General features: G+C 40.0%; 1 protein-coding gene across 2 annotated transcripts in view; it reads left to right on the forward strand.

The window, feature by feature from the left end:
• PIK3CB (phosphatidylinositol-4,5-bisphosphate 3-kinase catalytic subunit beta) overlaps positions 1-27,514 on the forward strand; it is a 70,932-nt gene that overhangs the window by 17,361 nt on the left and 26,057 nt on the right. For both annotated transcript variants that reach the window (XM_058843893.1, XM_058843894.1), the window contains exons 2-11: positions 1,492-1,607; positions 14,941-15,123; positions 16,172-16,397; positions 19,038-19,261; positions 21,946-22,128; positions 22,358-22,528; positions 22,988-23,065; positions 25,668-25,919; positions 26,248-26,344; positions 27,147-27,277. In XM_058843893.1, coding sequence (XP_058699876.1) covers positions 14,971-15,123; positions 16,172-16,397; positions 19,038-19,261; positions 21,946-22,128; positions 22,358-22,528; positions 22,988-23,065; positions 25,668-25,919; positions 26,248-26,344; positions 27,147-27,277 — 1,515 coding nt within the window. In that variant the 5' untranslated portion in view covers positions 1,492-1,607; positions 14,941-14,970. The remainder of the gene's footprint in view (positions 1-1,491; positions 1,608-14,940; positions 15,124-16,171; positions 16,398-19,037; positions 19,262-21,945; positions 22,129-22,357; positions 22,529-22,987; positions 23,066-25,667; positions 25,920-26,247; positions 26,345-27,146; positions 27,278-27,514) is intronic.

A 27,514-nucleotide genomic window follows, 5' to 3' on the forward strand; every position in this document is an offset into this window, starting at 1 on the left:
GTTGTCATGCCTGTCAGCTATAGAAGGATGCATTTCACACCCCCTCCTAAGATTCTGCCTGCTGGCCAGTAGCTTTTGATTTGGATTTCTCTGATTCCACGAGCACAAATACTGACATGGCTGTAAAACATGAATTCCAGGCTGGTAGTTCAGCCTTGCTTCTGTGAGATTCTCACTATTGCTTTGTCCTTGCAATTTCCAAATCACATAATCCTGTCTTCATTTTTCTCTAGTCTTTTTTTCTTTTTCTTGTGTGTGTTCCCTGCTGAAGGCTCCTAGTCATTAATTATGAGAAGTTTCTGGACTAGCTCATGCCTCTGTAAATAAATAACTCAATGTGTGTGGGTTGGCTTCTTGCACACTAGGTGAAAACCCATTTTGGAACAACACCTTTATGCACCAAAAGTTTGTTCATGAAGCAGTAACTTTTTTTTTTTTTCAGACTTAAGCAGGTGGGGCAATAAGTATTTATCCCTCAAAGCCACTGAAGAATGTGAGCTGCTTCAGAGGGCTCTACATGCCAATTCCCAGAGAAATTCTGCTCTGTGTGGGCCAGGACAGTGACAGCCCTGCCTCCCTGCTGGTCACTGTGCTGTGTTGAGCTCTCACGAGCACAGTGGGACCTGCTTGGTGTGGTTTAGAAAAATAATCGTTTCTGGGAAGTTTATGGTGTAGTTACGTGTCTTGTGTTCTGTGGCTTGGCCTACAAACCTGGAGGCAGCATCAGTGCAAACAGCACTGCTTTGTGCTTGGGGGGTTGAAGTAATTCTTGTTTATTTCTCTTTCTTGGGAGCTCCATTAGCAGGGTAGAGCTAAGGAAGATGTCTTGGCTCTGTGGAGATGTTTTGCCCTGTACCTCTGCAGGGTGTTTGCTGGTCAGAGACCTTCTGATCCTTTCACTCATTGAACTATGAATAGGAATATGGGATCACTTGTGTTGTCAACTCATCTTCTCCATAGTAGAACTACAGATGATGCACTCTTAAAAAACCCCCAAACCACCGAAATGCCCCCAAACCAACAGAAAACCTCCACTGAAATCAGCTTACAGCCCAGAGAAAAAAGAGAAAATGTGCTTAAGATAATGAAGGCATCTCTGTCTTTCTTTTTTTTAGCTTTAACTGCAGTGGACATCTGCTCCTCTGAGCCAAATTGAGTGTACAAAAATTTGAAAATATTTGTGGCAGCTAAGAATGCTTTTTACTAAAGCATTCTTAATTAAACTTATTATAATAAATGGCATATTCAAATTACTACTTCCTTTATTTCCTTTCTGGTAGCAGGGTGTTTGTGGATTTGACATTCATTTAATTGTTAGATTAATCACATTGTGTAATGAGAACGTGGTGCTGTAGTATTTGAAGGTAGTAAAAAATATTGTGATTATTTAGGTATTTATGCAGAGAAAGATGGTGCAGGTTTTGAGCCAAATACAAATTGCTGATTTTCTCATTTGGTCAATTACATTATCTTGTGTTTGGCTTTTTGTAGATCACATTGAGGTCATCTCGTGGAATCTTCTGAAAAAATAAGAGTAATAGGAAGAAAATGTTTAACAAAAGTATCCTCGCTACACAGTCAAGCTGAAACAGGAAAGGTTCATTGGAGTAAGTATTACAGGGCTGGGGTTTTTTGGGGTTGTTTTCTATTAGATTTTGCTTGTAAAGTCAGCATGGTTATTAGGCTTTTATTGTAGTTAACTTTGTTATATTATATTAGAAATATAAATGTGTGACTCTACGCTCATTTCAGTTGATCAGCTGGTAATGGACTCATGGATTCTCACTGAACCATCTTCCCTCTTAGAAGTAGTTGTATCTTGTGAAATTGAGACTGGTTTCAGGTTTTTCTCTGTGTACACTGGCTATGGTTTTGAGCAGGGAGTTGTCTGGTATAGATGTGATCACATATAAGCCCCTATTTGCTGGAAACAGTTAAAGCACTGCTTGTATTTTCCAAGGAATTTGAAAATATGCTTTTTTTGGGGGTCTGTAACTCTCCAGTCACGGCTCTCCTGAGTGACTTTAGTATTTCTGTAGTCACTATCATTTGTCCTCTGTTCTAGTTCCATCATTCATCAAACTTGCTTAGGTTTTCAGTTTATGGATGTCAGATACATCTTTCCTTCACTGTTTGTAGTTCACTTCCAGCTTCTGTGAATTCTGGGCTGGCACATGTGTCTCATTTCTGATAAAAGAAGCCTCTACCTAGTGCAGGGACTGTGGATTGCACTTTTTGCTACCAGATAAATAAACATTTAAATCCTCATATAGTGTAATTCTTAATTTCTGTATTCTTCATGTGCATGAGATGAGAAATGTAATCATTTTTCTACCACTTTGCATCGGCTTGTCAATGTTTAAACATATTCTCCTTAGAAACTGGGAAAAAACTGCCTGTGCCTGATGCATTTTACTCCTGCTGTGTGATTGTGTGAATGTAATTCTGCAGGAGTCACTGGAAATACTCCTGGATGCCTGGTTAGGAATTAAGAAGGTCTGGCCATTAGAACTGAAAGGGGTGAGAAGTCACTTCAGTTTACAAGAAGTGTATTTTGGCATGTTGCTTTATTACCAAGAGGAAATGACTCCTTTTAGCTTCTTCTTTAGACACGGATGTGTAGAGGCTGTAATAATTTGGGTAGAAAAATGTCTATGGAACCTAATCAGACATGAAAAGCTTTTCATACTTGGTGTTTTTAGCAAAGTGGTTTTTTAACTGCAGAATAACATGTTTAGATGAAATTATTTTCTGCCTTAAAAATACCATAAAATTTTCAATTCAGTGTGGATTTAAAGAAGTTGATGTGTGCTAGTTCCCTTTCTCTAAGTACTTGAAAGAAATGTTACAATTTTTAGTCAGCACTTTTGAATTTGCATCAGTTCCTGATCTAGGCCAAATGTCAAGTAACTGGTAAATACTCATGTGCAACATTCTTGTGGCACCTGATTCTGAATTCTGCCCCCCCCAGGAAGTTTCCAGGAGCTGTGTTATGTGGAGTTATTTGTCTTTTTCTGCCTTATTAGGTTGCACAGTAGAAATACAGGCACCTGTTCACAGTGTACAGTGTACAAACAAAAAGCCAACCTGTTTTCTGCCTGCACCCTTAGTTTGACAAGTTAATTCTGGACCCTGGTGATCAAGTTACTAAAACAGATAAACAGTAAAGTTGCAACTGAGCTCCTCAAATAAATAAAATGAAGAATGTCCACTGGAGACAGCTTTAGTGATTTTTAATCCTTGTATTTAGGCGTATGCCAGACACAAAACTTGCTCAAGGTGTTCAGTAGTCAGTAAACTTATGTTTCTACCCCCCCCCCCCCCCCCACCTTTTGCATTAGGAAACTCAGAGAATTCCATTGTTACAATTTAAAATTAATTCTGATTTTTCCTTTTTGGGGAAATGTTTTGCAACCTGTTTGTTTTCAGCTGGACATTTGTGTGTACTTGTGTGCCTTTCCAGCATCACAAGGTATTTTGCAATTGGAATTTTTAAATTAAAGTACTACGAGCATTAAAATAAAATCTAAGCAGCATCCCTGTCCACAGTTAAAAAGCCAGGTGGAGTTCTTGTGAAGTCTTAGAAGCAGATGCTGAATCTCAAAGCTGGGGAAATGTAACCCCAGGAGCAGTGAGGCACTGCTGAAGGGATGCTGAAGGCTCCAAGGGTTGCTGCATTTCTGGGACTGTGGAGCCTCCATCCATGGAGACCTGCAAAATTATGTGTGCAGACTCCTTAGCAACATGCTTTAACTTCAGTGTTGGAGCTGAGCTTGGGACAAGCTGACTCCCAGAAGGCCCTTTCAGGCAAAACAGTCTGGAATTTCTCCATAATCTTAAATATTTTTGATCTGTGTGATGAATGGCCAGAGCTATTTTTGGCTCTGTTGCCTTTAACTTCATGATAAAAGGGGTTTTTAGGACTGTGTTTTTCTATCAAATGGCATTGTATTTCAACTTGTCTTCATAAATAAGTTTCATGAAAAAGGTATATAAAATACATCTAAATCTTTGCATTAGGGTTGAGTTGTTGGATTTCCTTCAGTGCTTGGTCGGTCCTTGACCAGTCCTGTCCATGTAACATGTGGCTGTGAGCAGCCACCTCTGGGTCTGTGTGATGGGGGCATTGAAGCTGGGGTTGGAAGAAAAACAACTGCAAGAATCCAGACTAGACTGTAAGAGGCTGAGACGAGAGATGTGGGACTTCCAAATGCTGTTTATTGTCTAGATGATTTTACAGCATTCCTGGGGTAACAGAGCCTCACCTAAAGCTGCCAGCTCCAGCTTATAGGCAAACCTGAAGCCCCTTTAGTTCTGGGTACAATGCATTATCTGTTTCTCTTTGCTGAGCATCTTAATGCATAGCAACCATTCAGCATCACCTTTACTATTGCCTATAGCCTATCATAACTACTATCATTATCATCTTATGGTCATTACTATCCAACCACATGAGTTAGTATGTTACAGCTCAAGCTTAAAGTTGTTTTTCTGTTTTCTTGCAGTGGAAAATTCTTAGACCTTTTTTCTACTTGCTACATCGGCATGTTTGTTTGTCTATGGTATCTTCTGCTTTTCCTAAAACCTATTTCTGCTTAGTAAAAACACCTTTTTTGGCTGTGGTCAACATATCCTTTGTTCTAGCCATAAAATCTCCTTCCAGCTCGACTTAACCTTTGCTTTCTTAGTTGTCCAGTAATGACCGGCTCAGCAATTCTTACTTTAGAAATCTATTATTCTTCTATATCAAAACTTGCTTCTATTTCTATTCCACTTCCAGGCTCTGCATTCAGAGAGCTTTCTGCCAACATATGTATCTGTGAAACTTTCTTGCCAAACTTTCATCTTTCCCAACACCAGCTTATGTAAGAAACAGACCCCCAGGAAGAATGGCTGGCCTGATGAAATATGTAAAATTTATATTTTTTTTCCATTAAAGGGCATCTTTCTCCCTTGCAGGATCCATGGCATCTCTGTATGAGACTTAAGAACAGTCTGCTTGTGTGTTTTGGTCTGTGTGCCCTCCTTGTAGGTGAAAATTTCACTCTCCACTGATATTCATCAGGTTTTAATTATTTTACTGTTTCACCTCCCTCTGTAGATGCATGCAATCTGTCTCCAGCAATCTGCTTTCCTAGAGGTTTTGATCAAAGTACCAGAAATAATTAAAAGGTAAATCTTGTAGTCCCTGTGTGAAGAGGTATCTACTTACAGGAAAACCCCAGTTTCTAACTTTTTTTATAGTAGAATGTAATGTAGATGTGAGATCTTGTCAGCTGCCAGTGAGATTTGATGGTCTAGGTCCATTTGTACAATTCCAAAGGAGAGCAAATATTAACTGTTTGTTTGTATATATAAATGTCTTATAAGTGGAATGTTTCCTTCATGTTTACAGTGGAATAAAAAACTGAGTGGTAGAACAGGCAAGGAAATCGCAGAGAGCAGATCTAATCCTGGTTTATTATTTCCTAGTTTTGTTGTCAGACTGTTAAGAAGTCAGGTAGAATTCTTGTTTAGCAATTGGAGGACAAGGCCCCTACAGTTTATTTAGTACAATAAATCAGTAAAACACAGATCATGAATGCATCTTTTCAGATTCATGACAGAGACATTGTATAGTAGTTCTAATAATAGCTTGGGCTGTTAGAAAACCAGGCCTTTAGGCTGTAGTTTTGCCTGGGTTTTTTGAAATGATTTTAAGAGCTGTCAAGTGGCCAGGCAGCCCTGAGGCTGTGAGGAACTGTCACTGTGCCACTCCTGCTTCTCTCTGCACCCTCACTGTGCTGGCACAAGCACTGCTGCAGCGTTATGGAAACACCTGACTCATCTGGCTTCAAATGACATCTTTGTTCTGCTTCAGCTCCTTCTCCTTTCCCATTCAGTCTGACTGTCCAGTCCTCCTTCCCTTGTGCCCCCTCCATTCACCTGTTTTGTTAAGCTTGGCTTTGTTTGTTTAAAATATCCAAGTGAGCAGTGCCATCGTTGCAATGTTTAGTCTATTCTTGGAACTCAACATACCCTGACATTTCATGCTGGCTTCCTGATGCTGTTTGGTTTTTGCCTTTTTGTCTTTTCTTTACATTATTTTTTACATGATCTTTCCATAACTGCCCCTGAAGGCCTTCAAATAAAGATCTGCTCTTATATTATCTCCTTACTAAAATTATCTTGAGTTTCATTTCCAGGCTGGGAAGAAGGCAGCTCTCCCTCTAGTTCATGAAGTATCTACAGCAGGATCAAAAGGGAGTTACCTGGGTTGTGAAATCACCAGCTCTAATCTTTTCCCTAATCTTCAGTCTCACCTTTCTATCCTGGAGCAGGCTACACAAATGCATTGCCCCTTGTGTCAGGGCCCACTCTGCCTGCTGCTATTGAATACTTTCCAAAATATCAAAGAGAGCTGTTTAGAAATGCTTCTAAAGGTGATTCTAGCAGATGTTTTCTCACAGCGCAGTTGATATAGAGTACTGAATAACTGACCTGGGCTTTTTTCCTCTGAGCTTTTCTCCTTCTCTCCCTGACTTTGTTGGTCAAGGCGTCAAATGAACTGTTACTCATATGACAGTGCTTTTCTAATCTGCTGGTTTTTTACATTCCTTTATACTCCTTCCTTCTCAACCATGCAGAACTGCGTTCCAGCCAGCTGAAAGGGAATGTTTTCTCATACTGTCCCCAGCTTCAGTGTGATCCAGTGACTGGATACTTCTAAAGACAATTTGACACAGTAATATTGAAATGTGAAAGGAGTTTTTCTTCTTCCTGTAACTCATTCTACTTGCACAATTCAAAAGGATGGCCTGAAAGTCTTTATTTCTATTTTAATGTATCTATGCAGTGATTTTAAGGCAGAGCAGAAGATGGCTGTGAATTAGCTATGAGAAGCTGGTTTTGTGTTCATCATGAATTACATGCTGCCTGTGAATTGTCAGAAGTCTATCAGAAGCCTGAGACTTGAGGTTTTTTCACTTGTTCAGCTCATCATGGCTATTCTTCAAGAGGGAGCAGCAGATGTGTGCATTTGCCTGAGTATAAATTAACAGGAAGTAAGATCTTCCTTCTATCCTCATTGTTCAAGCCAAGTCTGTAAGTTCTTCTGAGTCTGGAATACCATTTCAGTAGTGTTGTTCTCTACATGTAGACTTGTTTTCCAGGAAAAAAAATTCTGAAGACAATCTCATTCGCAGCTAGTTTTTAAACTGTACTTTCATTGAATTGTAGAATAGTTTTCATAAAAAGGGATGACTAGAGTTAATCTAACCTAACCATCTGTTAAAATGAAGTTACTTAAATTAAATTTTAATTTGTAACCAGTTAACATGTCTGCATTTTTTTCATATCTCTGAGTCCTGTGGTAGAAAATTGCAAATGCAGGTGCTCAGCATTTCTTGAAACCTGGGCCACTTTTATTTATTTTTAAAATCTGAATAGAAACTGCATTCATTGCAGGTTTGAAATCCTGAGTTCAGTTTTTAAAACTTGGTGCATAATGCTGTGGGTATGCCAGAGGAATAAAGCTACAAGAGCTGAGCAGGAAAAATAATCAGGGATCTAGAATAAAAAGCCCTAATGAAATTATCATTGTTTATGGAAAATTAGCTGTATTTCATGAGGAGAATGAGAGAACCCAGACTTGATGGCTGAGAGACCACTTTTGGTACCAGTGTGAGCACTGTGAGGGAAGGAGACCTTTGAAAAAGGCCTTTCATGTTTTCTATACATAGATATTTTTAGAAAAGTAAATGGTGTTATTTTTATTCTGATTTCTAGAGGAACCCTGACTAAATGGACATTTAATTTTCCATTCCATAGGGCCAGCTCATGTGGCAGTTGACCTAAACTGCTGGGAAATATTTATAGTACCACATGATCTTTAAAAATAACTTTCCAGTCTACTTTGTAGATGTCTTGAATTCTTAAAATCTTTGCTATTGTAGATAGATACCCATGATATTCGTGGAGTGGAAGGATATCTGCTTTGCTGATTTAGGCACTTGTATTTATCATCAAGTTGATTGTATTTTATTTTTAGAATTGGAAGCAGTTTGGATGGAAATTCACCTGTGCAGCTGTAGAAGACCAAACCTTAAGCAGGTTCACTCTCTAGGGCTAAATGAGAATTCCCATGGCATGGTCTGCAGGGGTTTCCAGGTCTGCAGTGGCACACAGTCCGCATTTGAGTTACCAGTGCATAGGCTTCTGCTTCTTGAAGGGTTTTTACTGATCCTGTGTGACTGGGGAGGGGTGAACAGAAAACACAGCTCTTAGAAGCTCATGCACTGTTGGAATAGGTGGTGCTTGCTCCTGTAACATTAAACCTTTAACATTAACCCAAACTTCGGCTGCAGTTCACTCTCTGCAGCTCCCTGAAAGGTGGCTGTGCTCAGGTGGGGGTCGGTCACAACAAGAGGACACAGCCTTAAACTGCACTGAGGGAAATTTAGGTTGGATGTTAGGAAAAGGTTTTTTACTGAAAGACTGATCAAGTACTGGAATCATCTGCCTGCGGAGGTGGTGGAGTCACCATCCCTGGAGGTGTTAAAAACAGATGGGATGTGGCACTCGGTGCCAGGGTTTATTGAGGTGTTAGGGCTGGGCTGGACTGGATGATGTTAAAGGTCTCTTCCAGCCCAGTGGTTCTGGGATTCCTCGTTAACCCCAATGTCACTCTGTGCCTGTTCTGTAGGGTGAGGGCCATGTTCTCACCTCATCCTCCTCCTCCTCACCGGCTGCTGCTCCCAGGGCCAGGCCACTCCCAGGCCCATGGAAAACTGGAGGTGTTTGTTCCCGGTGCTTTCCCTGTGTGGCTGCGGCGGGATGGGAGGGAACGGCCATGGAGGGGAAAAGCTGAACTGAGCTGCTCTGGCTGTGGGCTGCCCTCAGAGGGCTGCCCTCATCCTGGGGTGAATGGAACGGGAGCCACGAGGGGCTGGAACGGGAGCCACGAGGGGCTGGAACGGGAGCCACGAGGGGCTGGAACGGGAGCCACGAGGGGCTGGAACGGGAGCCACGAGGGGCTGGAACGGGAGCCACGAGGGGCTGGAACGGGAGCCACGAGGGGCTGGAACGGGAGCCACGAGGGAAAGAGAACGGGAGCCACGAGGGGCTGGAAGGGGAGCCACGAGGGGCTGGAAGGGGAGCCACGAGGGGCTGGAAGGGGAGCCAGGAGGGGAGGGAACGGGAGCCAGGAGGGAAAGAGAACGGGAGCCAGGAGGGGCTGGAACAGGAGCCACGAGGGGATGGAACGGGAGCCAGGAGGGGCTGGAACAGGAGCCATGAAGGGAGGGAATGGAACAGGGCTGAGGAGGAGAGGGAATGGGAGTGATGAGGGGATGGGTTGGGAGGGAACAGGAGCAGTAACATGGAATGGGACTGATGAGGGGAGAGGGTGAAGCTGGTGCCCAAAGTGCCCCTGTTACTGCCTGTGCAGTCCCGGACAGCTCTCAGACACTGCCCTGGGCTGCAGAACAGCTCCTGGGAATTTGGTACAGATTGACAAATAAAAGAGGATGTAGTTCTACAGAGCTGTGAATGGACCCTGATCTAATGCATATATTTATCTTCAGTGTCTTCAGAAAAAATCAGACATTTTCAAGTTTTTTAAAAAACTTTTTTCTAAAGGCCTTCTAAGTTTCACGGGACGTAAGTCTTCCTGCATTTTCAGACTCCTTTTCCATCTTTTTACTGGGTTCTTTTCCCTTGTTTCTTCTCAAATATTTCATTTATAGCTTGCTCATCTTTTTATAGTACTAGATGTTTACGTGGCTAGAGGAACCATTACAATGATTGTATTGTGCAAGTGCTTAGTGTTTCTCCTACTTAGACTACGTGATGTGCTGCTGCTGTTTCATAGAAAATGACTGTGTTCAGATTGTCATCTCTTCTGTTCTGGACAGTAAGATACTGTTTAAACACTCTTCTTGTGTGTCCGGATGGGGTGGCCCTTTTCAGTACTGCCAGACTTTTGGGTTTTTTTTAGCCTCTTGGCTGCCACATGACAGAGCAAGCAGAAGAACTGTGGTGATCACAGTGATGATTGTCTTGGATGTTGTGCTCAACAGTTGTAAAAACTTACTACATAAAGCAAAAGTCTGGATAAGCAGAGGGCCCTTAGTTTTTGCATATCTAAAAGAAATCAGCTTCTGATATTTGTCCTTTATGTAAATATTCATGATCTTAGTGAAGAGTAAATCCAGCTTTATATTTAACTTGAAGAGCTGTAGATATTTATGTGCCCTTAAAACACACCTGTGTTTAGAAGAGATGATGTACTTAGAAGAAACTTACTTCTTAAGGAAAATTACTTTTTAGTATAGAAATTATTCTCCCCTCCAACTTTTTGCCATCACTTTTTTGTTTGGGATGATGGCATGCTGATTTCATCCTGAGAGAACTGACCACATTTCAGGGGTGGGTGACATCATTTCAGATGTAAGACAGCTCTTCTAAAGGCTTTTCCAAAGACTTGATGCTCAGGAGAATAAATGCTATGAGAGATAATGGGACATCAAAATTTTCCTCTGACACTGCATTGTGTGTGCGTTTATGATTAGTACCTTTTTTGCAGCTACTTTTACTTGTGTTTTATTAGTATTCTTCTGGATTATAGCCAAGATAAAACATTGAAGGTTATACTGGATTTTACGTTGGTCTTCTTTTAACAACAGAAAAACAGATCTCAGAGGATGAGTGGTAGAGGGTTTGTGGTGAGTTCAGAAGTAAAGGATTTAATGGCACAGTGTGAGTTTTCATAATTGCTACATTCTTCTAAAAGTTTTAGAATAGCTTACCTGGCACAGATAAATGTTGAGTGTTGATGACAATTCAAGTGGATTTGGTACTTTTTCTTTTTGGTCTAAGTCTTCTGCTGATATGACAAATGATTTTCAAAGGAGAGTTCATTGCATTGTTATTCCATGGCTCAGTTTTTGCAGTGCTCCAGACAGGCACTCTGTGAGCAGGGTCTTGGGCACTCTTCATTTCAGGATAACCTCACAAACTCCCTCCCATGCTTATCCTTTGTGTCCCTTGCACTGTTTGATGTTGGATATTTGCACCCTCTGGATTTAATTCCTGTACATGTTCAAGTTAGCTGCCCAGCACAGATAGAATGGATTTCTGCAGCTCTGGCAGCAGTGGTGGGAAGCCTTTACAGCTGGGTGCTCCTGGGCTCTCAGCAATGTCCTGAAGGAGTCACGATGGATTTCAGCTTGGCACAGGATAGTCTTGCCTGCCTTCAGGAAAACGTGTGGGTGGTTTAGGAAGAGAACACAGCCCTAACGTGTAACCACAGCTTCTGAAATCCTACTGATCCTTTAGTCTAAAGAATAAGTGTGGGACTCCTGAGGATGTTCTGAATACCTGTGTTTTGTTAACTGGTTCTGTGCAATGTTCCAGTGGTTCTGCTGGTGGCAGAACACCTGCTGGAAGTGTTGCCTACATTTTTTTTCCCAAACTAGTCTTGTACCTACTCTGCATAACCCAGGACACATATTATTTTACTTCTGTTTTGATTAGGGGGAAAACATGAGTGGGCTGAAATTCACATAAAAATAATGTGCAGCTTACTTTTGACTGTGTCTGTCTTTAAACTGTTTTAGAAATCAGTGAAGAAGTGGCCTGCTTCTGGTAGCACTTTTTTTTTTTCTTTGTTTTTTTTCCCTTTTTTCCTTTCCAAGCTGTCTTGTTGGTTAAATGATGAGATGTACTTTTGTTCAGAGGTGAGGGGAAAGCTATAAGGTCTCCTGGCTTCTGGAATTAGGCTGTTTAGCACCAGAGCAAATTTTTTTGTCTGCATAGAGATGGCAAGTCCTTTAAAAACCACAACAGCAAAACCCAACTGAGAAATCCTGTTTCAGGTCTTCTTCTTGTGTACATTATATAAATAATACCAAGATGAGTGATAATTTCCTTCTTCTGCAGGTGTTCTACTCCTCTGTTTTCCATTTCTTTCCATTAGTATAAGCAGCTCTGGCAGAACTGCTGGTGTATTAAAATACAAATTGATTAGGAGGGCAAGTGTGTGGGCACACACACACACATGTGAATCTGAAATTTTCAGGTCAAAGCTTAGAGAAAATTTACACTTTACATGGGAAGGTTTGAATGCTGTCAGTACTACCTGTGCTTTAGAAAAGCATTTTATATTGGGCTTTGCTCCTGTGAAATTCAAAGTCATTGATTAGACACTTGAGGAGCCAAGGTTAAGTGCTGGTTTAATTACTTCCTTCTTTTGTAAGTGAGATTGTTGTTACTGTGACAGTGAGCAGGAATAGCTATGAGGTTAACAGCCTGAAATAGCTTTTTATTATTATTTGAATTGTTGGGTTTTTTTCCTTCAGCTGGAAGTTGTTTAAAATGTCTCTGGTGCTGTTGCCCCCAATCCAGATGGCTTTTTGCCTTTGTTTCAGTTCCTAGATGTGATATTGTTGGTTAGTTACCAGTGCCACCACACGTGTCCCAGATGGGGCTGTGACTCAACCCCAGAGCTGCTGTGGGTTGGCAATCTTGTGTTTCTCAGGATAAAAACTGGTTCTCTCTCAGCCCCTGTGATGTCAGCTCCTGGGGCAGGAACAGGGTGCTGGCTGCAAAACACACTGAGCCGCTTCCGTGAGGAAGGAAATATTAAGTAAGTGCCTGAGAGCAAGAATAACTCCTCAGCATGCTCAGATTGGCGACATGGCTTCTCTTCCCTTTTTAATTGAAAATGCAGATGCAATTCTAAAAGATTCTGGTGTCTGTGCTGGAAATCTGTAATGATAAACAAATCTTACAAGAACTGTGTTGTGGTGTTTGGGATCCAGGATATGGAGCAGCATTTTAAAGTCTTGTTTCTTTGAACATTTTAAACTCTTGTTAATGCATTGAAGTGGTTTCAATGACTGCAACTGTGAAAAACATCCTAAAGAGGATGAAAATAGAAAAGATATGCTGAATTAAAGCAGGGGTGTACTATATACAAAATAACTATATAAAACAGATTTCCTTATTGCTGTACCTGTCCAAGTAATGCTTTGTAATGGAAATGCCTCTTTATTTTACCCTCATGACCACAGAGAATAACTGCAAATGTGTGCATCCAAATATGAAAAATGTGTATTATTATTATTATTTTTTTGGTGACTGCTAATTTCAGTTACAACAGAATTGCAGCCAGCATTTTATGAATACAAGTAACTGAATGGAGGAAAACAAATAGTATCCCATTAAAATAGTAACTTGTGGAAAATATACTGATTGGTAATGAGGAATTTCACATTTTGTCTGGGTGTGTTTTTTGGGTAGATGCTGTGTTATTCCAATCATGTAGTCTGTGCTGGGTGTAATGATGGGGTAACATTTTATTTCTTTCCTTTAGACAGCTCAGAGCTCACATACCATGCTAAACTTCACACATCCAATGATGAACGGATGGATCTGTAGACTGTAGTAGTTCATATAAAATACCTTCATATCTGATTTGTTATTTTTACCACATCACAACCTCCATTTATTTTTGCTTTAATTCAATCTGCTTGGTGTAGTGGACTTTCTTGGAGGAAAATGTGGACATGATGGTGGTAAAACTATTCTTTGATGATGATGGTAGGAGCTCCCTAATTATTGCTTCTATTGAGAAAAAAATTTCCTTATGTACTTACACTTCCTGAAATTTAGAGGTCTTTTGTTTGGCATTAATGAAAACTCTGCTATATTTCTATCTAGTACAAACAAAATATGGAGTGATCCATGCATTGGTGTGGTTACAAGATGTGTTGGCAGCTTGTGCTGGTCCTCACAGCTTTGCTAAGGCCAGATGGGAAGGTGTTGGAATGATTTGGGTCCTGTTATTCAGTGTATTTACATGGCACTTAGTGGTGGGATGGAGTTGTCAAATACCTGAGCCAGCTTTGAACTGGCAAGTGGATTTTTGTACTGCTGGCATCCTCTATTATCCATTGTGGGGAAGGACTAATTGAAATATTGGAAAGCTGCAAGTGGAGTTGAATATTCTGCCATCTTCTGTTACAAAGGGTGATTTCCCACATCTTGTGCTGTCCAGCAGAAATTCAAAAGATGTAGGGGTAACTTGTCTATTAAAGTGCTTGGTAATAGTGTTTTTCAATGCTCCCCATCCCTTTGACAGCTGAAGAGCATTGCCTGGATGAGGGGAAGGGTAAATGAACCGTGGCTGAAGGGAAAACTCAGCTTTAGAGAGTGGTAATGAAAAAAAGAAGACTTGGAAGGTCAGAAAAACTGGTGGTAGCGTTAGGAGTAAATGAAAATGTGCTGAAATACAAAGGACAGGCAGTGAGGAAGGCAGAGGAGTGAGCTGGGGGAGATCATGGCAGGGTTTCCTCCTGCCCTGCCGTGGATGCAGTTCCCACAGCTGGTGGAGTTCAGTGATTCATCTTCTCTAAGGGTGAAATTGAGGTAAGTGTCTGTAGAGGAAAATGGCACTTTCTAGTAGAGCTGAAGAAATTTTTCCTGCTGTTAATACAGATTTACAAGTTGAATGTTGCTGGCTGCATTCATGAATAACTAACAGGAAATTTGCAAAAAAATAAAATAGTGAAACTGATCGTGAGGTTTCATATGAAATATTGTTTCATCCAAAAGTTTAGTTTGATTGTGTTTTACACAGGTAAAGTTTTAGAGACAGCTTGAAATGAATTTCTAACTTTGTTTCAGCTAACCTCTAATTAGATTTTTCTCTTATTACTTAGTTTTAATGATATAAACATCTCAACGATAGTGCTTTGCCGGGCAAATACTTTTATTTTGTTAAATAACATTAATGAGTAAAACTATGCTTATGTATTTGCAATACTGGCACTTGAGACCTCAGAGTTGTAAGCTGAGCTGCACAAAGCAGGCTTATATAAACCTTCCAAAGACTTTAAAATGTGTGTCTAATTATAGGAGGTTAAATATACTGAATTTTAAGGTTTTTTTTCCCCTAAGGCCATGTGGTTATGATATTGAGATTCCATAATGCCTCCTGCCGTGACAGACAGCCTTGACATCTGGGCAGTGGATTCACAGATTGGTGCTGATGGCTCAATATCTGTGGACTTCCTGTTGCCCACTGGAATCTACATCAACCTGGATGTCCCTCGAGATGCCACCATATCTCAGATTAAACAGGTAACACCAATGGGCAGTTAACTGATGTTTGGAATGAGGCCTGGTTCTGATTTTGATGTACCCTCTGGCAAATCAAGTCATGAATTTTGACAGAGAATGAGGAAATGAGGTACTGAAGGCACGTGCCCAGCAGATGGATTGATAAAGAAGTGTGTGGGTGGGGGGTTAGCACTGGGTTTGGGCAGATGGCAAGGTTTGGAAAGTGGCTTCTTGCATCAGCAGAGATTATTCTAATAGCTCTATGTTAATACTGTATTGCTACTCTAAACCTTTTTCTAAGATGTTGGTAATCCATTGTTTGCTGATCTAACACTTCTCTGATTAGATTTTTAGTGCAGAAGTCACAGATTGGGCTCCTGCTTCTGTTGACTGGCACCAAAGATAATTGCTTTAAAAACTGTGTCTGCTACTTCTTAAAGGTTTTGTACAAATTGGGGCATCACTTATAGCGTGAGGGAATATCCAAGTGAAAGGAAGGAGAGAACGTAAGGAAGTGACCACAGATACTAAAAAGCAATTTACTGACCTTTGATCAGATAATGGCCATGTCAGGACATTGGGAAAAGTTACTGAGGAATTAGCCAGTGAATGAATTACAGCACAGACTAACCTACTTCTAATACAATAAGTGATTTCAACTGATAAAGAATTTAAAATCAAAAGTGTAAGTGTGTAAGTGACAGCAGTAAGGGTTTTGAACCCTGTCTGGTTTTTTTGCTCCTTGTGGGACATGGAAACTTGACATGCCATAACCTCATACTGTTGATATTTAGCTGTTTTCCAAAGGAAAGAAATACTGATGTAATACTAAATACTGATGAAATACTAGCTACAGAGGTCTGTCCTGGAAATCACTCAAGATAGAGACTAAAAGTGAGACAAAGTAAACATATAATGATATATAGTGATAAAAAATAAACAAGTTAGCAAACATGTTTCTATTTTTTGGGAACATAAATTGAAATGTATGTTGCCTTCAGGGCCTTAAGATATGACCCTGTTTTCTGTTTTGTCTCTTTTTTCATTTATTTCTTTGTTTTCATTGCAGCTGTTATGGAAGCAGGCACATTCCTACCCTCTCTTTCATCTCCTCATGGAGATTGACTCTTACATGTTCTCATGTGTGAATCAGACTGCTGTGCATGAAGAATTAGAGGATGAAACACGGAGACTTTGTGATGTTAGACCCTTTCTTCCTGTCCTTAAACTAGTGACAAGGAACTGTGATCCAGGAGAAAAGTTGGATTCCAAAATAGGTGTCCTTATAGGCAAAGGTAATTCCATTTAATTTTTTTAAAAAAATCAGGTGAAATTTTTTTTGTGTGTGTGAGGGTCTTAATTGGGTAAGTAGGAGTGGATTTTTAAAAAATATATATTAAAAATTCAGTATTTCCCTTTGTCAAACAAATACTGATATAGTTGGAAAGAATTTAAATACTCAAGATGAAACACATGAAAGTTGTTTAAAGCTACTTTCTGTATTGCATTTCAGTGTTGTATTACTGCACCAATCAGGAACAAATTTTATTTTGTAGATGAGGAGAAAATATGTATTATTATTACTAAGTGAAGAACAGCATAATTCTTGAGCAGTGTTATAATAAATAACCAGCAAATTGGATACTCAGAAGGAATTAGAAATTATGATTTTATTATACATGGTGTCTGAGTTGGTTAACAATGATTCTTGTTTTTGCTCTCAGTTGTGACACTGATTTTCATCAAACAATGAGAAGCTATTTTTAAAGGTTTCACAGTAACTTATTCTTAATGTTATTTCAGAATTTTCAGCTTTTAAATCTACTCTGCTTGGTTATACAATCAAGATTGACAGGGTCATATGAGGTCATACCTCTTGTTTTAAAACAATGAGCCATTGTTAGGTCTCTTACAAAGACTGCAGGTTTTGTTTAGATTTCAGCAGTACACTGTCTGCCTATTTGTTAGAGCTGACAATGGGAACAGTTGGTCAGTTTAACCATTCAGACAGATCCTGACGGATTTGGAGAGACTCACATTCTGTGATTGAATATTTGGTTTATCAGAGCTGTGTGAGACCCTGCCTTATGCAGCCCCTATTCTGTAGCAGGGAAAAAAATGTGTTCCTGTCTGAGCTTCCAAACTTAGTGCTTTTTTCTCAAAAGGTGCTTGGTGCTTTGTGTGGTTTGGACAATGTCCTTCAAAATTCACGAGTGAAGATAAAGACACTTGAAGGCCCTACATATCCTGAAGTACCAAAAAGTCACAGCTTTCCATTGTATCATAGGAACATGGGCTGGGTTGGGTTGAAAGGAACCTTGTAAAGGTCCTCTCGTTCCACCCCGCTGCTGTGGGCAGGGATACATTCAACTGAACCAGATTGTTCAGGGCCCTGTGACTGACCTTGACTGTGTCCAGGTTGGGGCATCCACCACCTCTCTGGGCACCTGGTGCCAGTACCTCACCACCCTCCTTGTAAAAAATTTCTTCTTTAAATCTAATCTAAACCTAGCCTCTTTTAGTTTAGAAACTCCCCAGAGCTTGCATTTCTCCAGACTCCCTCAGCCCATCTCCATTGCAGAGGTGTTCCAGCCCTCTGAGCCTCTTTGTGGCCTCCTCTGGATTCTCTCCAGAAGGTCCCTGTCCCCTCTGTGCTGGGGGCCCCAGAGCTGAGTGCAGCACTGCTGGTGGGCTCTCACCAGAGCAGAAGAGAGGGGCAGAATCCCCTCCCCTGCCCACCTGCCCTCAGTGCTTGTGATGCAGCCCAGGACACGTTTGGCTTTCTGGGCTCCGAGTGCTCCTGGCCAGGTCATGTCCAGTTCATCCACCAGCACCCCCAAATCCTCCTGGGCAGGGCTGATCCCCCAGCCTGTGTTGATACTGGGGGTTGCCATGAGCCAGGTGCAGCACCTTGCATTTGGTGTTGTTGAACCTCAGTGGGATTCCCAAGTGCCCACTACTTGTGCTTGTCCAGGTTCCTCTGGCTGTCATCCCATCCAGTACGCTGCTCAGTTTGGTGCCATCTCCAGCTCTGTTGAGGGTGCCCTCAATCCCTCTGTCCATGTCATTAGAGAAGCTATTCAAGAGCACTGGTCCCAGCACACCCTGAGGGACACTGCTTGTCACTTGTGTCCCCTGGGACTCTGAGATGTTGACCGTGACCCTCTGGATGTGACTGCCCAACCAATTTCACACCCACTGAGCAGTCCACCAAACACATCTTTCCAATTTAGACAAGGCCTTTATGGGGCCCATGTCCAAGGTCTTACAGAAGTTCACATAGGTGACATCCACAGCCATCCCCTTGTCCACTGATGTCATTGAATCACAGAAAGCCACCAAGTTGGTCAGACAGGACTTGCCCTGGGTATTCTTTAGTTACATGTCTTGGAAAAGGAACTTTACTGGTCTTGGATTGGTAGAAATTTCAGTCATGTCATTTTGACTTGAGTAGATGACTTTTTTTTTTCACTTTTAAACAAAATTAAAAAGGATGATGTCATTTTCCTAGTGATTAAAAACACCCCATAGCTTGCAAGCACTTCTGCTCTGCATTTACTGTGCTTTTTTTAAGTTTTCTCTTGTGAGGAGAGACTTAAAACGTTCCAAACTATCTTGAACTCGGGGTAAGGTTGGATTTTCTAGTTCATAATGCCTAAAGTTCATGGTTAAACACCATGAACCCATGAACATGGTTCATGGTGTTTAAAATAAACACTCATGCCAGGTTACATGGGAATTGTGCAAGTAGCTTTGGAAGTCCGCTGCTGTCCAGGACAGTGTAGAACCCAGCTCAACTCTGAGCACCCATTTTGGAGGGGATATCTGAAGGAAACCACCTGTGTCACCTGAACTTAAAGCTGATAGAAGTTGAAATGGGATGGGCAGCATTTGTACAGCTGTGTGTATCCTTTTGCTTCCTTGAATTCTTTCAGGTCTCCATGAGTTCGATGCCTTACAAGATCCTGAAGTGAATGACTTCCGAGCTAAAATGAGGAGAATCAGTGAAGAAAAGATTCAGTCTCTTGTGGGTCTCTCCTGGATGGACTGGTTGAAGCACACTTACCCACCAGAGCAGGAGCCTGTTATCCCAGAGAGCTTCCAAGATAAACTCTACAGTGGGAACCTTGTAGTGGCTGTTCATTTTGACAACTGCCAGGTAGGAATGGTTGTTCATCATGTTTCATGAGCTGTTCTTGATCCAGGTCTGAATTAGAACGGATTGCTTATGGATATAAATGAAGTAGAACACTTACATTATGGTGTTCACTTCAAAATGCAAAGTCTTTCACCATTATCCTTGATTCTTTAAAGAAAGTGAGAATGTGACCCTATGGTTAATTGAACTTCTAAAGTCTAATTACAGTTCAGCTTCTAAAGGTAAAATGTACAACTTGTATCTTCTATATTACTACACATTTGTTTAAATGTGAAATGTGATTCAAAGTTGTCAGGAGTTTTTTTGGCCAACTGTTCCTGTGTTGCTTCATTTACATCCAGTTTTAAGCTCAGTTCATCAGAGATTGCTGGTAATTGGGAGGCACCATATTCAACACACTTGTCTCTGTGTGTAACTCACTGAACATCTTTGGGGTTTATCTGCTAATTAGATTGACAAATAATTTTTTTAAAAAAGAAGAATTGTTATTCCCTTTACTAGAAATGCACATAGAAAACCAAAACACTGAGACTTAGAGTTAGCTATTCATTGAGGCTAGCAAAACCATAGCTTATTTTTAAAATAAACCCCCCTTTATTTTCTACCAGGAAAACCTGAAATGTTTTATCATGAGTTTTTATGATGTTGAAGTTGCTGTGACTCTGCCTGAGTCCACTATATCCATTACCCTTTTTTGCTCTCATGCTCTTTTGGGTAACCATGAATTATCAGCATTGGAAACCATAAAAATCTTACAAGTGTGTAAATACTTCAGTCTAGATTTGATATCCATTTTGACTCAGGTGCAAGAGTCTGATTTTCTAATGATTCAGATTATTTTAGTTTCAAAGCTGAATTATTTCTAGCACTATCTTTTTAAACTTAAAAGGTTTAAAATGGTACACACATCTGCCCCTGGAAACATTAAATGTAGAGGTAAAAGCTAAATTTGGTCAGCAGTAACCCGAGCTGATGTTGGATGCAAAAGTGTTTTATGACAAAACCTTTTCCAGTCCTCTTCAGCTTAACAGAGAGCTTGTAGTTGTGCAGGAGTGAGATTATCTTCAGCCCTTGATTAAATACTACATCTATATGCATATGCTGACAGGACAAAAGCAGTGCAAAAGTTCTTGCTGGTGCAGAATGTATTTGCCTGCCACTATAATAGCATAGGCTGCTGACATTTCAAATGTTTCAAATGCTTCTGTTGCCAGCTCTGACCTTCAGAGCTATTAACAGTTCAAATCTGAGCTGCTTTTTAGAGCAGTAAACTCTGTTCCAGACTTTATTACTTGCACTGAGCACTGGAGTCATCCCAGGAGAATTAAAGAGGAAGGTGTGGGGACTGTTCTGTCAACTCTTGCAGCTGCAAGATTGAGAGAAGGAAATATTAAAGTACTTTTTGTCTGGAAGGTGTGGGTGAGCTGTAAGGGCTCTGTGGTTGTCTCTGGATCAGGAGACACTGCTCCCCATCTCTGTGACATGTCTGTTAAGGTCATGTGGGCAGCAAGGCTGTCAGAGAGCACCAGCTTCCTGGGAAGAAAAGGTGTTGTTCCCTGTCTATCACTAGCAGTTATGGCAGGAGATGAAAGCCTTCACACTGTGGCAGCTTTCTGAAAGGGGGAAGCTGTTGTGAGCCAGGCAGAAACTGAGAAAACACAGAATTAATTTAGTGTGAGTGTGTGGAGTTTGCTTGTTCCATTCGGGCAGCTTGGCTTCTTACCAGTCTGTGTAAATAAAGCACAAGTCAAAGGACTCTAAGCAGACAACACTTCACATTTGTCAATAGCTGGGTTTAGGGTGCTCACATCTTCAGAACTGGGCATGTAAATAAAAAAAACAACAAACCAAAAAAACCCTTGAAAAAAATAAAACAACAAGACCCCAGGATCTCCTGAATCAACCTTTGCAAATAAACCTGTATAAATCATAATGTGATAGATGAAGGGAAATAAAAGATTTCACAGAAGATCTTGTACTTTAGGAACTTGAAATTAATTTAAAGCTTCCTTTTAATTTACAAAAGAGAGTAACTTCTTACCTCAATATTTTTAGAGCACACCAAATTAGAGATCCTTTGGAAATAGGTCAATAGCCTCTAAGGGTTTTAATTAAAAACATTCTTTAAAAATGCAGTCGTTCCTCGTTGTGTTCAGAGTGCTGCACGTGTTGGCTGGTACTCCTCTTTTCTGCTCTCTTCCCAATGTGGTGGTGGTTTTCTACATAAATCACATTCACAGTTTCTTCTTCCTTCTTACTTGAAGCTTTTTCTTCTGGGTTCAGTGATACTTAGAAAAAGGATAACCTGCTACTGGCCAGAAAAATGAAAAATTAACACATCTGGTACTGCTGAATACTTTGGAATGCATTGTGATTTATTGTCTCCCTCATTCAGCATTCCAACAATACATTGCTCTAGAAGTCTTTAAATCACTGCTAAATCAAATAAAGGCCAATGTTTTAAAAAGTTCTTCTGATAATATAAAAGTTTTGGAATTAACATCTAACAGCTTTTAGGGTGTCTGTTATTTTGATTGTCATAATAATCAGACTTTAAATGTTAAAATAGTCTCGATTTAACGGTTATTATTTCTACCTGTTTTATTATGTGTGCTGAAATCGTAGCCTTGTGTGTTTGCCTATGACAACTTTGACCTTCAGTATTTCTGTTTGTGTTTTGTTAGGATGTATTTAGTTTCCAGGTGTCTCCTAACATGAATCCCATTAAGTTGAATGAGCTGGCAATCCGAAAACGTTTGACTATCCATGGAAAAGAAGATGAGGAAGTCGATCCTGCTGATTATGTACTGCAAGTTAGTGGAAGGCTGGAATATGTCTTTGGTGATCACCCATTAATTCAGTTCCAGGTACACAGGTTTTTTTTGGAACTTGATGTAACAATTCTCCGCTGCCTTGGCCAAAGGTGCTTCCGCCCATCCCTCCCATCCCACTACTGAACAGCAGCATCTCCCTCCTGGTGTCTGCAGCCCTCTGCAGTTGTAAAACACATGTGATGAATTCTTTGTTTCTTTGGTTTGGAGGTTGCTGTAGAACTATTCTGCTGGCTGCTAACAGCTGTTTTCCCTGGCCTTTCAGTATATCCGCAACTGTGTGATGAGCAGGACCCTTCCCCAGCTGACACTGGTGGAGTGCTGCACCATAAAGAAGATGTGTGAGCAGGAGATGATTGCCATAGAAGCTGCCATAAACCGAAAATCCTCCAACCTCCCTCTTCCTCTGCCACCAAAAAAAACAAGAGCAACAACTGTGAGTTGATAGGGAGAACGTTTGATACCAAAAGGGAACTTGGGGGACATAAATCACAGTGCCTGGGATTTGTGCTGTCACTGCTGTGTCCCGGTGTAGCTCACCTGGGTCGACTCAGAGCCTCCTGTTGCTTGAGAGATTTAAACAGAAACAGAAATGTGGACAGGTCTTTGCTCTATTACACACTCTGGAGTTATTCAGAATGAACAATCAATTTTGAATTGTCAGGATGTAGTACACGACATGTTCTCACCCACAGCTCTCTTCCAGCTGAGTTTTTACTTTGTCTGCTCTTGTAGCTGTGATAACCAATTTATCTTTGAAGATTTTAAATTTATATTTTTAACTGCATTTTTTTGGTTTGTATTTGATATTTTTGCTTAAAATGCTTAGCTTACAAAGCAGGTCTCAATGTTACAGTGGTGAAGAATGAACTTGTATCTTTGTTTCTCTTCTCAGAGTGTGTGGGATATTTCTAACCCATTCAAGATTATTCTATTAAAGGGTAATAAACTAAACACAGAAGAAAATGCCAAAGTAAGTAATTGTGTCTGGTGTCAGAAGACATCCTGTTCATCATTTTAATGATTTTCAATGCTAAGTAAACTCAGAATCATACAGAGTTCAGCATTTTTATTTATTCCCAATATCATTAGTCAAAATCTGGTTTTATTGCTAAAATATTACTTTATTGCCTGAAGTTGGATATGTTCATTGGACATATTGTCCAATTGCAATCATTGTGACAGTACGACATAAGTGTTCATTGGTATTTGATTTTTTAAAGCATGGTTTCTCTAAAGTGATCAGCACATTATTCATTTCACACTTTAGTGGTGTGAAATGAACTCATTTAAAATAGATTGTCATAAACACCTGACACGAGTAAATTAAATGTGAAAGGCTTTAAAGTGGTGTTTTTGTAGTCCTGAATATATTCTGTATGTCTAAACTTGGAGTGTGTCCTTCTATACAATATGTCTTTTATTTTCTACACATAAGGAACACAAAGAAAGAAAGCTGGATTATCATTTCCTGTAAAAATATACATGAGTGGGTTACTGACTGCTGTATAGACCACAAGTTGTTAACACATGGGAATTTATTGCACAGCTACTTCAATGCCTTACAAAACACTTGCCTGTGAGGTAGAACAGCATTAAACTCCTTTATTTGGTTTAGAAATCAGTAAATTGTGTAGCCACTCCCGTGGTTAACCATTGATATTTGCTGTTCTCATGCTTTATTCAGGATACTTGGTGCATTTTTTTCATTCAAAACTGTTGTTACAGCCTCCTTGTGAATTAGCAATCCTACATTTTGGTCAACACCAAAAAGAAGTTTTACATTACAGATAAATGAGCCATAGTTACATTTTAATACCTGACACACTGTGGTTGTGGAAATGGATGGCAGCTGTTTCCCTCTTCTTTGTCTAAATCATTATTTAGCTAATTCCAATATCTTCTTAGTTCTATTCTGTAGACTATTACATTTTTAAAACGAAAGATGAAAGAGCCATTGGATTGTGCAAGCAAGGTAGCTATCAGGAGTTTCTAAGGTGTTTTTTTCAAGTTTAGAAAAGTGACTTTTGGTTAATTTCAGTATGCTTTTAGGGGAAAACCAATCAAAATATTCTCTCAGCTTGAGAAGAAACAGGAAAAATGTGCAGTTCTTTCGTATTGGCATCTGTGGGCAACATCTAAATGTTTGTTTTGGATGCGTTTTTTAGTCTTGAAAAATTAAAAGTTCAGTGGGTAACCCAGAACGAGAATGAATGCAATGACCCTGCAAACCTGTGCATGTTTCCCTGCCATGTCTGTCTACAGTGTTACAAAATTGTCACTATTGAGAATGTATTTGTTTTCCAGTCCTGATTCTAAGGCTGTTTAATTCACTGCCATTGTTCCTTTAGCCCCACTGTGCCGTGGATAAGCCAATATTCATCCATTTCTGCTGAAACCACCACCAAGGTTCACAAATGCAGTGTTTGTAGTGGGGAACAAAACATTTGTCAGCTGGGTAGCAGTGCTGCAGTGTGAGCTGGGCTGGGGACATCCACCTGGGGCACAAGGGACATCACCCAGCAGTCCAACACCCCATTTTCCAAACACATGGCATTGGAAATTGCTCTTCTTTTGTCTTGCTCTTTGGCCACCCCATCAGTACACACCATTTCATTTGTAAAAGGGGCATGGCAGAATGAAAAGAAAAAAAATTGGGATCCAATCCCTTACATTAACAGGATCAGAAGCCATAGAATTAAAGAGGTGAATTCTTTTTTGACTCAAAACCACTATCAAATTTAATATCTCTCTCTTTCCCTTGCAGTGCTCAGCAATAAAATGATAGCTCAAAGGGAATGTGGGGAAGGTTGATTCAGGAGCAGAGGGAACCTGAAACATCAGAGCACTTTTACACATTTAATATTTAACATTGAGAACTTTTTTCTGGTGTTGACCAAAAAATCACATTTATGGGTTTTTTCTTGCTCTGTGTCCCTTTTTCACACTGGTATTTTGGAAGGCCACTTGAAAAGAAGTTGTATCATTTCACTGTGTGGTTTTCTATGTATATATGTTATTGAACAGAAATGTAGAAATGAAACAAAAAGGTGAAGAAAGAACAGGAAAGCATCTTAGCATTGACCTGAAAATGAGTTTAATTTCAGTGCCAGTAACTCCAGCTTCTTTCTCTAGTTGTCCTTCTCCTTTCCTGATCCTTATTTTCATTGTTCAAGCTACCTGGTTTTGTTTGTTTCTGGGTACTAAAGACAAAAAAGCCTGGAAATCACATACATTGTCATTATTATTACACATTATTACACATTATTATTATTAACAGTGGTGAATCCCACTGTTAGGGTCAGCAGTGTTCCCTCTAAACTGTTTGGAAATAGTTTAAATAAAAAATGAGTTTTTTCTTAAGCTGAATAAAACCCCCAAACCTTTCTCACTTAGAAGCACAAATTGTTTCTACCTGGATATTTTAATTTGTATTCAGAAAATTAGTCTTAACTTCTTCATTCTGCTTAGTTTTGTTTGATGAAATTCATAGGTATGTGTGTTCTGTATATTATTCTATGCAGAATTCTATAGGTTCTGTGACAAGCTTAAAATCTCTCATTTCTTTATGGCAGGTTCATGTTAGGGCTGGTCTTTTCCATGGCACAGAGCTCCTTTGTAAAACAATTGTGAGCACAGAAATATCTGGGAGAAGTGACCACATTTGGAATGAAGTGCTGGAGTTTGAAATCAATGTCTGTGATCTGCCAAGGATGGCAAGGCTCTGCTTTGCTGTTTATGCTGTCATGGATAAGATGAAAACTAAAAAGTCTACCAAGGCAATGAATCCTTCCAAATACCAAACCATTAGGAAAGCAGGAAAAGTGGTAATTATTTAATTTGTTTTTCTTGAGTGACCTCCTAATTATATCAAAATGAGCATCCAGAAGTCTTTCCTTGTCCTCATTTTAATGCTCAAGAATGCAAAATTAAAAGAAAAGGTACTTAAAACAGCGTATATATTAAGAATTGCACATCTTGGTATGAAAACTTTTGATACTTCTTGGTGATTAATTGCTTTTCTGAAAGATATCACCATTTGAAAAAAAAAACAACCCAAGTCACTCTCTCAATTGTGTGTATATTGCAGTGTTTTCTGTGTAGTAACATTTGCTGGCATCTTCATTTCCATGTGACAATTCTTTCCTTTGGCAGCATTATCCTGTAGCCTGGGTAAATACCATGGTGTTTGATTATAAAGGACACTTGAGGATTGGAGAACTGGTACTGCACAGCTGGTCATCATTTCCTGGTAAACCTCAGCTTTTCAGATTTGGACTTTAAGTGTGGCAGAGTGTGGGACCCAATAGCAGAAGATTTATTGTATGCATGTTCAGTTCTCTTGTAATAATCTCTTTATTACTTGTAATTTTTATGTGGATAAATATACAACATTTTAATCTCTTTCAGGAAAGTATTGTTTAGCAGGAAAGAGGAAGAGCAAGAGCCTGCTTGGAGCTAGTGTTCTAAAAGTTTCATTTGCTATGGAAGGAAAACCACATAAAATAAATGCATTTTTATTATCTGATGTTACTTGCTTTTGAGGTGCAGTTTAGGCTTCATTTGGTTCCTGTGCCATGCACCCCAAATTAAATAGATAGTTATAATGCAAGTGATAATACTTGCATCAGCAAAAACTGTGAAGTAGAATTTTGTCTTCTCCCTGATATTGAGATCAATCAGTGAGAGCACCTGGAGCCTCTGTGTCACTCTTGATCCCATCCTGAGGAACTGTCTCAGCCTGGCTGGCCTGAAGCTCTGCTCCATTTGATCCAGAGGGTGTCTCCTGCTTTGCAGATGCTTTAGATCTCTTAGGATTTGTTTCAGTGTAGGGAGAGCTCACCTTCACTAGACTATTATGCTTATTTAAGGAAATCAGTTTCTCATGGGGTGATAATCCAACATTTGGGAATGCAGGAGGTGGTTTATGCTGGAAATACAGAGCATTGCACTGAAAGTGTTGTGCAGCAAAACATGCTCTGTCCATTTTATAAGGAAGTGACTTCTTACTGCATGCCTGGCCTGTAATATTAACTCTTCTGTCTGTGTTTCAGATGAACTTGAAGAAATGTTGAATCCCATGGGAACCGTCCAGACCAACCCTTACACTGAGAATGCAACAGCTTTGCACATTAGATTTCAGGAATATTCAAAACAGCCTATTAATTACCCTCCCTTTGATAAGGTAAGGGATGACCTAAAGAGCAGTCATGAATGCTTATGTGGAAGTAGCTGTTCCTTCTTTCCTTTCAACACTGCCCTTTCCAGTGAATTTCCCTTTCCCTGCCTTTTAGTCACCATACTGCAGTTTGGTATGTGCTTGACTTCAGGGTCTATTTTGAAGATGTGCACTTTTAAAAGTGGTCTGTACATGGTCTTTTGAAGGTCAAAAGCAAATCAGTTTCCCAAAATATGAATGATC

The sequence above is a fragment of the Poecile atricapillus genome, chromosome 8, assembly GCF_030490865.1.
Source record: "Poecile atricapillus isolate bPoeAtr1 chromosome 8, bPoeAtr1.hap1, whole genome shotgun sequence".
In the NCBI taxonomy this organism is placed as follows: domain Eukaryota; kingdom Metazoa; phylum Chordata; class Aves; order Passeriformes; family Paridae; genus Poecile; species Poecile atricapillus.